General features: G+C 37.4%; 1 protein-coding gene across 2 annotated transcripts; it reads left to right on the forward strand.

Annotated features, from left to right (window-relative positions):
• The first annotated feature begins 268 nt into the window (after positions 1-268).
• LOC145006168 (putative receptor-like protein kinase At5g61350) lies at positions 269-8,922 on the forward strand. 2 transcript variants are annotated; one of them, XM_078965267.1, is made up of 6 exons: positions 269-1,868; positions 5,419-5,708; positions 7,675-7,813; positions 7,919-8,058; positions 8,176-8,287; positions 8,419-8,922. In XM_078965267.1, the coding sequence occupies exons 1-6, from the start codon at positions 695-697 to the stop codon at positions 8,730-8,732; spliced, it is 2,169 nt and encodes a 722-aa protein (XP_078821393.1). In that variant the 5' UTR covers positions 269-694; the 3' UTR covers positions 8,733-8,922. The 2 variants fall into 2 exon arrangements, with proteins under 2 accessions (XP_078821393.1, XP_078821394.1); XM_078965268.1 differs by having other exon boundaries at positions 8,176-8,291; positions 8,419-8,546.
• The last annotated feature ends 5,398 nt before the right edge of the window (positions 8,923-14,320 follow it).

Below are 14,320 nucleotides of genomic sequence, written 5' to 3' on the forward strand. Positions count from 1 at the left end.
GATTAATGATGACAAGTAAAATAAAAAAATATATATATTTTTATTAAATATGACAGATGTTACGATGTTAAGTGTGTGGAAAAATGTTACTTTCTCTCATAAAAATTATGTGTATTTTGTAATATATATTAATAAAATAAAATAATCGACATTTGACGACTTCATCAATTAAAACATAAAATAAAATAAAATAAAAAATCAATAATAAAAAAGCAGAAGAAATGTGGAACGGACAACGACAAATATCAATATCCACAAACACAAAAAAAAAAAAAAAAATAAAATAAAATAAATGACGACAACACCGACTCTTGGTATGATTTTCGATATATTCACTTTTTGAATAGCACACAGGCTCACAAATCTGTATGTGTATGGTTTTAAATCTTGTATAAACCTTAACATCGGCTCCTTTTGATTCCTACTCTTCTGGTTTGGGCGTATTTGATTTTCTGATCCAATCCACTTCAATATCTAATTTCAATAAACCCTAAAAATCAGTTGACAGCATGGATCGTGGGTTTTGTGGGAGTCAGCGTTGTAGGTGATAAAACTATAAATATATGATGGGTAAAACATAATTTCTTTATCACTTATATCTCCGTTGTCCCATTGTTCTTTAGGTGATAAAACTTAAGTTGCTGTTTTGGAGCGACTTCAGCGTTTAGTTGATTTAAAAACAATTTAAATACAAATGCCTGGTGACACACGATGGCTCCATCTCTCTTCCAGGAAGAAATTACCATATACTGAACGACAATTTTCAAAATCTGCTTCAATTTCCAATTGTTCTGCATCAAAAACTATGTCTGCTGCTACCGGCGATCTCAACGAAACTCAACTCTCCACCTCCTTTTCCTCTACAGATTCATCAAAATCATGCCGACACTTTGAGTTTCCTGAGATTCTCTTAGCAACCAATAACTTTGATGAATCATTAGTAATTGGGCATGGAGGGTTTGGAAAAGTTTACAAAGGTAACATTATTAATGGATCAATTGTTTCTGTTGCTGCCTTTAAACGGTTGGATTCTATGTCCAGTCAAGGTGCAACAGAGTTCTGGGCAGAAGTTGAGATGCTTTCAAATTTGCGTCACTGTCACCTTGTATCCTTGTTTGGTTATTGTAATCATGAAAATGAAATGATCCTTGTATATGAATATATGCCAAATGGAACACTAGAAGACCACCTCCATAAACTCGGTACCCCTCTTTCTTGGCTTCAACGACTCAAGATCTGCATCAGTGCAGCTCGTGGGTTAGACTATCTCCACACGGGTACAGGGATTGATGTTGGGGTTATACATCGTGATGTCAAGAGCTCCAATATTTTGTTGCATGAAAGTTGGGCAGCTAAAATTTCAGATTTTGGGTTGTCCAAAATAGGTCCAACAAATCAGCCATTGACTCATGTGCACACACTTGTTAGAGGAACTTTTGGGTATCTAGATCCAGATTATTCCTTCACAGGAAGGTTGACAAGGAAGTCTGATGTCTATGCTTTTGGGGTGGTATTGCTGGAAGTGCTTTGTCGTAAGCGTGCAGTGGATGAAAGCCTTGGTGAAGAGCAATGGAATTTAGCAAGATGGGTACAAGAATCTATCAAAGAAGGCAATTTAAAGCATATAATTGACAACGACATAAGGGGTGAAATCTCTCCAAAGTGTTTAAAAGAGTTTGTTCGAATTGCAGAGAGATGTTTGCTCAGCAATCCAAAGCAGCGCCCGATGATGGCTGAGGTTGTGGTACGTCTCAATTATGTACTGACCTTACAGGAGAAACTCAACATTTCCTTGCAGGCTACAGACAAAACAATATTTGGAAAATTGCTTGATATGTTTCCCTTCGCCTCCAAAGGAGAGAACTCTGGTATTTCAATCTCCTATATGAATTGTGCATATTAGTTCTCTATGCTTTTGTTTATCCATTTTAGCATATATTAGCACAAAATTAAGACAATATAAGAAGGCCGTATACAAAAGTAATGAAGTTAATTTGTCTACGGAGGTTATAGTTTATAGTTTAAGATAGCCTAATCATGCTGAATAATTGTTTACCGGCTTTCATATCTACTCCCCGATTTTAAGGACAACTATTTAAAACGACATTAGTGGAAATAGTTTAGCAACCACCTCATGCCTTCCACCTTTACCTGATTTCAATTTAGCAGTGTAAAATTATGGTTCCGCTTTTGGTCAATTTAGCGGTATTGGCGATTATTTCACTGCTTTTTTAATGGGAAGTGATATTACCACTTAAGAAGTTGATTCATCAACTTGAAATATATATTAGTAACTTGTATGAAAGTTACAAAAGATGTTGTACCTCATGTGGATTAATCAATTTATTAAGTGGAAATATGAACTCCCATTTTGAATAACCCTATATTAGTTGTAGCACCGCTATTTTCTGGACATTGGTTCTACCTTCCATCTTTGTTATTTCTGTCTACCATCCGTCTTTGTTATTTTTGTCACAATATGACCCAAAGTAAGCCTAATGTTGTGTTTTCGTTAAGCGAAATTAAAAATCTTACTACTTTTGGTTCCTCTAAATCCTCCTATGACATTAATTATGTGTTACTTAGAATACAAAAGCACTTCACATTTTGTAGTTTTATTATTATTATTTTAATTTCTTTTTATCTACATATAACTTTGTTGTATTTCCTTATTTGTTTGGTTGTTTTATAACCCCTTTCGTTTATAACAATTGCTGTCGTATTTAGTATATCAAATTTTTAATATATCCTATTATATTATTATTGTTTTTCTCATCAATAATTATTTAAATTTTATAACCGTTTTAAATAGAGAAATTAAATTGATTCCTAATTTTTATGCCTACAAATATCCCTACCTAGTAACATTATTAACGTGTAACCATTCCATATTTTTAAGTTTGTCATTAAGATTATATTTGGAATATATCAAATCAAATTAAATTGAATGGTGAAATGATGATACGTATCATAATATTAGTGGCTAGTAATATTTGTAGGCATAAAAAAGGAGGCAATTTAATTTCTCTTTTCCTATTTCCTAATGACCCCCCTTCGGTAAACAACGCCCCTCCCGACGCCCCTCCCTGGTATGACATGTTCTTAAGTTACTTTTTGTTAGAATTCTTTTGCTTTGTTCTATTGTTGAGTAATACTAATAGACTAATTAAGGCTTCAAGATTAAACTTAAGAACTTTAAATATTATTATGGTATGTGGAACCGATTAAAGATATGAATGATTTGGATGAACTCAAATATGTAAATAAGATTTAGTTTCATTAGAGGCTCGAGAGAACAAATCTTTACAATAGATTGTGCAGAACTATTTTGTGTCAAAAACTTTTGCCTCTCTACTAACTAATGCTCCTATATATAGGCGTCAAAGAAGCGCTAGAAAGGAATCCTAAGTCGACAATTCAGAACTGCAAACCTAAGATTAAATAAGATTCCAAAATTGGAATTACAACATACAAATTAGAATCTAAGAAAAGATAGTAAATATTATACACGCTTATAACTAAAGACAATCTAATTCAAATTCCCATCCCAACACACACACACACACACACACACATATATATATATATATATATATCTATATATATATATATATATATAGATATAGAGAGAGAGAGAGAGAGTATATGCGATCAACCTCAGAATGTCACCTGAGGGAAGTGATCAATGGTAATGTCAGATCTTATACATTACATGCAAAATCCCATTATACCCTCGTTTTTATGTGATTCTATAGACATAAGTGTATATTTTTACTATGCACCCCTTTAATTTAATCTTTCAATATAATAAACCTAGGGTTAAAAGTGTAATGGATCGTTCTATACGTTTTATTCGGTTCTATAATGATCATTTCTCTGTGTGTGTGTGTGTGTGTGTGTATATATATATATATAATGATCATTTCTCTCTTTCTCTCTCTCTCTCTCTCTGTGTGTGTGTGTGTGTGTGTGTGTATATATATATATATATATATATATAGAGAGAGAGAGAGAGAGAGAGAGAGAGAGAAAGTTTATATGTGGATAGACATCTATTGTGCAGATGTGCGTTGACAGCGCTATTACGTGAAATGACTAAGGGAATACGTTGTTTGATAGTGTGAATACGTTTAACTTCATATAACTACTGTCGTTATCATCTATAAGGTTACTATGAACTTTTATTTATTTGTTTATTTATTTATTTTAAGATTCTCATTCTGTCATAATATGTTTTTGATAATCGTATTCTGCAAGAATGAGAATGAGTGAACAAATATGCATGAGAATAAGTAAGAATGATAATAATTAGTGAGAATGTATGATAGTAACATTAGTTATTCACATTACCAAATAACTTATTTTCTCAGTTATTTTCGCAGAATAACACTAGTCCACAAACGTTCGGACTATAGATGTCATCCATATATGAAATCAGAAAAAGAAAAAAAAAATCAGGGGCATTTTTGTCACTTTATACGTAGTTAATGAAATGGTATAGATGGTAACTAAGATAGGACCAAAACCGAAGGATATACCAACCATGAGTATCAATTGTATCAAATTTCCGAAACTATGGCCAAACATGCAAAAAGGTGTAAACCACTGGGCCCAAAACTGTAGTTTAATCTAACAGGTAATTAAATATTTAAACCATGTACTAAACAGTTGAATACAAATATTCTGATGTATCTTACCAATAGAAGTTCTTGATGTCATACTAGTTGGGATAGGCTGGAATCGTCGAAGAGGAAAACATAAATACCCAACTTGTATGCAGTTTATTTTCCTGACTTGTGCTTCCTACTTTCTTCTACAGCTCTTCTTGTTCCCTGTTGGGTAGTTTACTCTTCTCTATGCTCACAGTCTTATTACCATTTAAGGGTTGCTACCATTCCTTCATCGATCTGTATTTATGGTCTCTATGCTCTTACTAACCAGTGCTTGCTCATTACTGCAGGCTCAATTACACTGTTACACATGATTTAGAGGTCATGGTAGTATTAATGTTCTTCACCACATTCTTCTCATTCAGAAAAATATTGAGTGCATTGGCTGAATTTTAATAATTTATTCTCTGTATGCTGTAGCATATTGTCAATGCTTTATTGCCTGTAGCATATAGTTTCTGACGTTTTCTTTACAAAGTCATGCATAATAAGAATGGGCAAACTAAAGAATTCCTATAATTAGTCATATAAAACAAAGTGGAGAACTGAAGTAAATAGCACTCTATTATTTTTTATTGGCTACCCCCTCTCCTTAATGTACTCCTAAATATACACCTTTCATCCCAAGAAGCACATGAACCTTTGAGACAACTCTTGATACTTCTAGCCACTATGCCCTTTTGAATTGTTGGAATAGTTGGGATTGTGAATTGTGATTATTTAATCAAATTGTATTCATCTGTTACAGCCCATGGCGATTCAAAGCCATCAAGTAATATAAAAGACACCAGTAATAGAAATGCTGATGATAGTGTACCTGTTGACAACAAAGATTCCACAAGAACTGTTCCAAAATTATTTGAAGTATATAAGTTTGATGATTTAGAAGTGGCTACACAAAACTTCTCGTTCCTATGTCATGGTTCTCGAGACTTATTCATAGGTTGGGTTGACAAGAACACATTCACACCTTCACTTTGGGGGATGGGAATTGAAGTTGCTGTTAAATGGTATAGTGAACTTCAGCCAAAGTGCCAGGTAAGTATCTATAAATGTACACAAGTTTTGATTCTCTCACTTCACTTCATAGTCAGTTTACTATTAATTAAATAGGGGGAAGTGATTAGCGCATAACATTATTTCTCTTTAAACAACAATTTATGCTTTATATGATTCTACAATACAATGTTCTAAAAAATAAATTGTTGTGTATGAAGAAAACATGTTTTGTCTGGACCAACTCCTATCTTTTTTTTTTTATTTTTTTTTTATTTTTTTTATTTTTATGCTTACCGTTTGTGGTATAGAATCTCACACAAAGGCTACATGATGCTCAAACTACAGATCTAGTGTTCTTGTCAAATCTTTCTATTGAAAAATAAAAAATTCCTTAAAAACATAACCTTATTAATAAGGAAAAATGACTTATAAGCCCAATGAAGTTTTTAAACCGTTCAAAAAACCCAATTATGTTTTGTCTATTCAAGAAAACCCAACGAACTTAACCTTTTGTCTAAAAAGCCCAACTAATTTACACTTTCGTTCACTTCTCATTTAGGGTCAACCGGCTAATGAAAGTCAAATACTGACATGGCTCATGACGTGTAATTAAATATCATAAAATGACTTGTAAGACCAACGAAGTTTAAAAACCATTCAAAAAACCCCAATCATGTTTTGTTTGTTGAAAAAAACCCAATGAACTTACGTTTTTGTTCAATCCTCATTAAAGGCAACCAGATTCATTATGTATACAACTAGTTGGCAAATGACATGACATTATATTTAATGACATGGAATAAACATATTAGAATTGCCTTTTATATATCGATTTAGGGTTTGGAGAAGAGAAAAACGAACGACATATGTGTTCGATCTCTTGTAACAACTACTTCTTATTCTTCTTCTCAATCCTTAATTTCCAACTCAAGATCTACAAAGAAGATATTTGATGATGAAAAACCTTGTGGATGTGGTCGCCCTTCTTGGATTTGGACAACTAGAACGGAGGATCATCCAGAGAAAAAAGTTCAAGGCTTGTTCACAGATGGGTAAGTGTAATTGAAAGCTTTATCATGTCCATATTCTATCTATTTGTTTGGTTTCTTTCAAAAACAAAAACTTATTAAAATGGACATGATAAAGCTTTCAGTTATACTTACCCATCTGTTCGAACAAGCCCTAAACATTATCTAGATGTCCAAATCCGAGAAGGGAGTCTACATTCACAAGAGTTTTCATCATCAAATATCTTCTTTGTAGATCTTGAGTTGGACATTAATCACTGAGAGGAAGAAGTAGCTATCACAAGAGATCGAACATAGACATCGTTCGTTTTTCTCTTCTCCAAGCCCTAAGTCAATATATAAAGGGAAATTCTAATATGTTTATTCCATGTCATTAAATATAATGCCATGTCATTTGCCAATTAGTTGTATACATAATGAATCTGGTTGCATCTAATAAGAATTGAACAAAAACGTAAGTTCTTTGGGTTTTTTTCAACAAACAAAACATGATTGGGGATTTGTGAACGGTTTTGAAACTTTGCTGGTCTTACAAGTTGTTTTTCGATAGTTAATTACACGTCATAAGCCATATCATTCATTGACTTTCATTAGCTGATTGACCCTAAATGAGAAGTGTAAGTTAGTTGGGCTTTTTAGACAAAAGGTTAAGTTCGTTAGGTTTTTTTAAACAGATATAACATAATTAGTGTTTTTTGAACGATTTGGAAACTTCGTTGGGCTTATAATTCATTTTCCCTATTAATAAAAGACGGAAATGGATATGGCATCTGAACCAAGGGAAATGACTCGTAGTTATGTATACTATGGCTTTTGACAAGTGAGAGATGAGATTATGTGAAAATGATATGTTTAGCTTTATACATTTGTTTTATGTTGTGAACGCAATTGACGAGTCTTTATCATGGAACAAGGCTATAATATTTCTTTTATAAATCTGTGTGCTGAATGTAACTAATTTTTTTTTGTGAGATCAGAGAGTGGTAAACGCCTTAGGACGGTTGTCTCATCCAAATATTATTCGTCTCTTGGGATACTCCATCGATAAACAACCCCAATGCTTGCTAGTTTATGAGTACATGCAGCAACAAAATTTTGGTCACTTCTTATTCGGAGGTATACTTGAATCTCTCTAAAAAGCTATTATTAGTTTATCTTTACTCACAGGTTGAGTCGTTGCAATGAGGTAGCTGATGTGACATGCATAAATTCACATTGCAGAAGATATCGGCAGACCGCTTTCTTGGGAAAGACGACTCTTGATAATAATAGGAGTAGTCCGAGGGCTCGCTTATATGCATTCATCAATAAATGAAGTCATACATTGTGATGTGAAGTCCTCTAATATTTTTCTTGATAAGGTGCTGGCACTGTTATTTAAGCCCCCTAAGATTTTCAGTGTTGATAGAATCACTTCAATGCTTTTGGTTTTATGCCATTAAAGTTAACGACTTGTTGTTTACCCTTTCTTATTTCAGGATTTTAATGCAAAACTTGGGGGTTTTGGGAGGGCACTAGTTGGCCGTGATATCGGGAACCCACATGTTGCTGGCACCTTTGGTTATTTAGACCCAACTTATATTTTTACGCGTAGGTTATATTCTAACTGAGTGATATCCAACAATATGAACATTTATAGATTGCTTGAGTGAGTGTGGTGATTCGTAACGTTAATCTCGCTCTTTTATGATTATAAACAATACCCTTCATTGTTTTTACAGATTGCTTTACTGCGCGGAGTGACATCTATAGTTTTGGTGTGGTAATGCTGGAAACCCTAACAGGCCAACGGGCATATGACATGAAGCAGCTTAATCATGACCGGTATTTGACAAAATGGGCAATTCCATTCTTCGCAGATACAATCAAGCTAAAGCAAATAATGGATCCCCACCTTGAACAAAATTACTCCATTGAAGGAGCTTTCGAATGCGCAAAACTTGCAGCAAGATGTGTAGCTGAGGATCCGAAAGATAGGCCTTCAAGTGAAGAAGTTTTGCGGGGGTTGGAACAAATATATGCAGCGACCAAATAACAATAAAAGATATAATTTATGCTTAGAACTTGGTTTCTTTAGATGAATACTAAAAGAACATGAATGGTTATTATGTTTACACCATATAGCTTTTCTTCGTTCTAAACATTACATCTCTATCGTAAAAAAAATTGTAAACTGCACCATCTTAGTAGCCCAAGCCAACCCGTCCCAAGGCCTACGTAGGAGATTAATCAAGGAACTTTAATAATATTTTAGGTGTGTCAAGATTTGAACCATATACCTCCTATATGCAATTCTACTTCTAAATTATTAGACTCCCATTACAGGGTTTATGTCTCTATTATAGATGTACATGTTAACCAACATAAACCAAATTCAATATTGACTCACTCGAAATGGCAGCAAAGTTTAATGTGTTCATCCTAGAAAGGTTAAATGAAGTTTATATTATTACTTGGAACTAAAAGAAATCATTATAGATGCTTTTGCTAGGTAATAATAGATGACTTGTTTATAAAAATCAAGAATATTAATGGCATAGATACAGTATGTTATCAAGCCAACACACTGCAAAATTACCTTAAATATGGCTAAAAACACATTGAAGTTCCTTGCATGTATTTGATTTGGCAATGCATTAAACCGATCAACGTGGCCATCTATCGCACCCTGCGATGCGCTGAACCAACACTGACCGGGGGTCGAGACTGCAGTAAGACCAATACACAAAGTAGTCTCACCAAACGTATTTTTTTACCATTTTTAAACGGATATATTAGAAAAGATTTGAATTTTTTCCTCTAATATAAATAAACACTACCACTTCTCATTTTAAAACACAAAACAAACACCAAACACTTCCATATACTTTAGATTCATAATTCCAAAGTGTATTCATCGTCATCCACTCTGTCGGATATGTTAACTTTGTAGTAAGAGGAATCTATCAGGGATGTTATGTGAACAACATTCTCTTATTTACAATAAGTTGAAGCCACAATTCGCGTTCAAAAATGAGATATTCTTCGTTATGGATAAATCATGATGTCGGGCAAAACCAACTTGTGAATGACAAGGAAGGTATTATTTTTACACATTGATGATGATATTGATGGGTTTTAGCCATATGAACATTCCTATGTGCACATACAAACGCTAATGCTTGGATCTAGGTTTCTCTAATTGAACATGCATTGAATCCAAGACTTTTGAACAATAGATCTAGATTATAACATAAGAAAAACAGATCTAGAAGATCACCTTAATTTGCTTGCTTGAATCTTCTTGTTCTTGGAACTTAGAGTCACAATTGTCACTCATCTAATGGCTTACAAACACCAACTAGCAAGATGATGATTATAGAGAGAGGAGAGGGGAGGAAGAAATCGGCCAGGGTTCCTTTAGAGACAAGAGTGTCGATTTTCCATGACCCCTAGGGTCTATTTATACTTGTAAGGCTCCTAGTGTTTCACCGTTAAACTCTAATTGGATAACTTAGGCCCTAAGCAATCCAATACCCTAATGATAAGCCTTGGACGATTTCAAGGTCTATCCAAAGCCCTCAAAACCGTCCCCTTTTATCCTTAAGGGATTATTGCCCAAAGTACAACTATCATACAATTGACAGTTTATGCCCTTCTATTTAATTAATCTCCTTAAGTCACCAAATTAATTCCTAATTAATTTATGACTTATATTAATCAAATAATAATATTATTATAATAATATTTCTTCTCTCATTATAAATCATCCTGTCAAGTTGCTATGGTGAAGGCAACCCAAAAGGACCATACACAATCGGGTCAAATACTTGCCTAATATAGTTGCAGCCTTAGACACTATTCCAACAGTCTCCCACTTGGATAAGTCTAGTAACTATATATACAAGCATAATCCGATTAGAAATCGTAGCTCTCAAAGACGCTGTCAAACTCTGATCTAATCAATCTTGTCCTTTAGATAAGGGATCGTACAATCCTCTGTTTAGATATCATGCTGACAATTCTATGGAACCAATTTGTCTAGCATTTGGTTTCTCGATCTCAGACTTATTTGACATAGAACTTAATCGAACACATCAATTTAGTTCTCACCGGGCCCGGCACATAAGTCAAATCAAATCATCGAGCGGCCGAGATATCGCTTTTACCCTCTTAAGATAAAGGTAACAGATAAACTTCGACTTATATGCATTTACTTATTCATTAATCAACTATACACAACAATGCGTTTTATAAGTTGTGAATTCTGTACCTTCCTTGGTATTATTTGACTCGGGTGCGAGTCGGTCTTTTGTATCTTTGGCTTTTAGCCAGCACATCAGTATGATCGGGAGGTGATGAGTCGACCCCTGCGGGTTTCTATAGCGGATGAGAAAGCAGTACATGCCACTGACGTGATTCGAGGATGTGTGCTCGAGATTTTTGGTGTCAAGTTCACTATAGAATTGATTCCTATAACGATGGGGGATGTCTGTGTCATCGTGGGCATGGACTGGTTGAGTAAGTTTGGGGTAGTCATTGATTGCGAGAGACAACTGGTGACTATACAATACCCTAGTGGGGGAGTGCTTACTGTGTATGGTGAGGGGACCCGGTGTGGGTCAGCGTTTTGTTCGGCTGCCAGGGCGAGACAGAGTTTGCAGCAGGGCTACAGTGGATTCATAGCCTATGTGATGGATACTGGAGTGGCCACGGGGAGGCCAATTTCGGTTGACGAGGTTCCAGTAGTATGCGAGTTTTCGGATGTGTTCCCCGAAGAATTACCAGGTGTGCCTCCGGAAAGGCAAGTGGAGTTCCGTATCGATCTGGTTCCGGGAGCGGCGCCCATCGCCAAGGCGCCTTATCGCCTCGCTCCAACAGAAATGCAAGAGTTATCCTCACAGCTTCAGGAGCTGTTGGGAAAGGGGTTTATTCGACTGAGTAGCTCACCTTGGGGAGCGCCAATTCTATTTGTCAAGAAAAAGGATGGTTCATACCGGATGTGTATCGATTACCGGGAGTTGAACAAGTTGACGGTTAAAAACCGTTATCCGTTACCTAGGATCGATGATCTGTTCGATTAGTTGCAGGGGGCATCTTGGTTCTCTAAGATAGACTTGAGGTCGGGTTATCATCAGATGAGGGTTCGGGATGAAGATATTTAGAAGACTGCATTCAGAACTCGTTATGGACATAACGAGTTTGTGGTGATGCCTTTTGGGGTCACCAATGCCCCGACTGCGTTCATGGATCTTATGAACAGGGTGTGCAGGCCGATGTTGGATCGGTCGGTGATCGTATTCATTGATGATATTTGGTATATTCGAGGTCTAGGGAGCAGCATGAGGAGCATTTGAGGGAAATTGTTGGAGTATTAAGATTGGAGAGGCTGTATGCCAAATTCTCCAAGTGCGATTTCTGGTTACGAGAGGTCCAGTTCCTAGGGCACCTTGTTAACCAGAAAGGGATATTGGTCGATCCGGCCAAGATCGAGGCGGTGATGAGATGGGAAGTGCCGAGATTGCCCACTGAGATCAGGAGCTTTCTGGGATTGGCCGGCTATTATCGAAGGTTTATCAAGGATTTCTCCAAGATCGCCGTGCCACTTACTAAGATGACCCAGAAGGGTGTTGCATTTTCATGGGAACCGGAGCAGCAGTCCTCATTCGAGACCCTTCGTCAGAAATTGTGCGAGGCCCCGGTGCTGGCACTCCCGGAAGGGATGGACGATTTTGTGGTATACTGTGATGCGTCTATATCTGTATTAGGGGTGGTGCTTATGAAGAGGGGACACGTTATAGCGTATGCTTCGAGGCAGCTGAAGCCTCATGAGTCGAGATATCCCACCCACGACCTGGAATTGGGGGCTGTGGTGTTTGCCCTCAAGATCTGGCGGCACTATCTTTATGAGGTTTAGTGTACCATATACACGGACCACAAGAGTCTGAAGTACTTGATGGATCAGCCAAATCTGAATATGCGACAGAGGAGATGGTTGGATGTGGTGAAGGATTATGATTGTGAGATCCTGTACCACCCGGGCAAGGCTAATGTAGTGGCCGATGCGTTGAGCCGTAGGGCGGAAAGCGCCCCGATCCGAGACGTTTGTATGAGGTTGACGATGATGACTCCAATTTTCGACACCATCCGAGGAGTTCAGGCTGAGGCTGCGAGACCAGAAAACCAGAAAAAGGAGCGGGTTGTCGGTCAGGTATCGGAATTCATTACGGATGGTCGGGGACTTATGACATTTCAGGGTTGGATTTGGGTACCGTTTGTAGGCGGTACACGTACTATTTTGATGGAGGAAGCGCATCGATCGAAATTCTCAATTCATCCCGGGGCTACTAAGATGTATTTGGACCTAAAGAAGGAGTATTGGTGGCCCTGTATGAAGAGGGATGTTGCATGGTTCGTCGAGAGGTGCCTAACTTGTCGTCAGGTTAAGGCCGAGCACCAGCGTCTGCACGGTAAATTGCAGCCGCTGGAGATTCCCGAATGGAAGTGGGAACAGATTACCATGGATTTTATCACCAAATTGCCAAGGACTGCGAGGGGGGTCGATGCAATTTGGGTGATTGTGGATAGATTGATGAAGAGCGCTCATTTTCTAGCCATCAGTGAGAGCTCTTCTGCGGAGAAATTGGCAGAGTTATATGTGAGGGAGGTGGTATCGCGGTATGGGGTTCCGATGTCGATCATTTCAGATCGGGATGTACGATTTACTTCCAGGTTTTGGAAGAAGTTTCATGAGGAGTTGGGTATGAGGCTGCATTTCAGTACTCTATACCAACCACAAACGGACGGACAGAGGGAGCGAACGATTCAGACGCTTGAGGATATGCTCCGAGCATGTGTTTTGGATTTTGGAGGGAGTTGGGACACCTATTTACCCTTAGCAGAGTTTTTCGTACAACAACAGCCATCATTCGAGCATTGGTATGCTACCCTTTGAGCTGTTGTATGGGAGGAGGTGTCACACCCCCATCTGCTGGGGAGATGTGGGGCAGCAGGTGATGGGTAGCATGGAGATTGTACTTTAGACGACCGAGCAGATACAACAGCTCAGGCAGAGATTGTTGACCGTGCAAAGTTGTTAGAAGAGTTTTGCGGACAGGCGTCGGTCCGAGCTCGAGTGTCAGGTAGGTGACCTTGTGCTCCTAAAGGTCTCTCCCTGGAAAGGAGTGATACGATTCAGGAAGAGGGGCAAATTGAGACCCCAATATATTGGAACAGGGTAATTGCGATGGTAGGCATGGTAGCCTACCGGGTGGATCTACCTGCTGAGTTGGGACAGATCTACAACACCTTTCATGTCTCACAGTTGAGGAAATGTATTGCCGATGAGTCAGCAGTGGTGCCATTAGATGATATTCAGGTGGATGCAGGCCTGAACTATGTTGAGAGACCAGTGACGATCAGGGATCGAAAGGTTAAGGTTCTGAGGAACAAGGAAGTACCCTTGGTACAAGTGCAGTGGCAACATCGGAAGGGGTCCGAGCTGACATGGGAGTCCGAGACTGAGATGCGGTATCAGTATCCAGAATTGTTTTCAGTGTGAGACTTTGTGGACGAAGTCTGGTTCTAGTGGGGGAGAATTGTAACAGCTCAAAATCCAGGTACCCTTCTATTTAGCTCTTCATC

The sequence above is a fragment of the Lactuca saligna genome, chromosome 7, assembly GCF_052625555.1.
Source record: "Lactuca saligna cultivar CGN05327 chromosome 7, ASM5262555v1, whole genome shotgun sequence".
Lineage (NCBI taxonomy): Eukaryota > Viridiplantae > Streptophyta > Magnoliopsida > Asterales > Asteraceae > Lactuca > Lactuca saligna.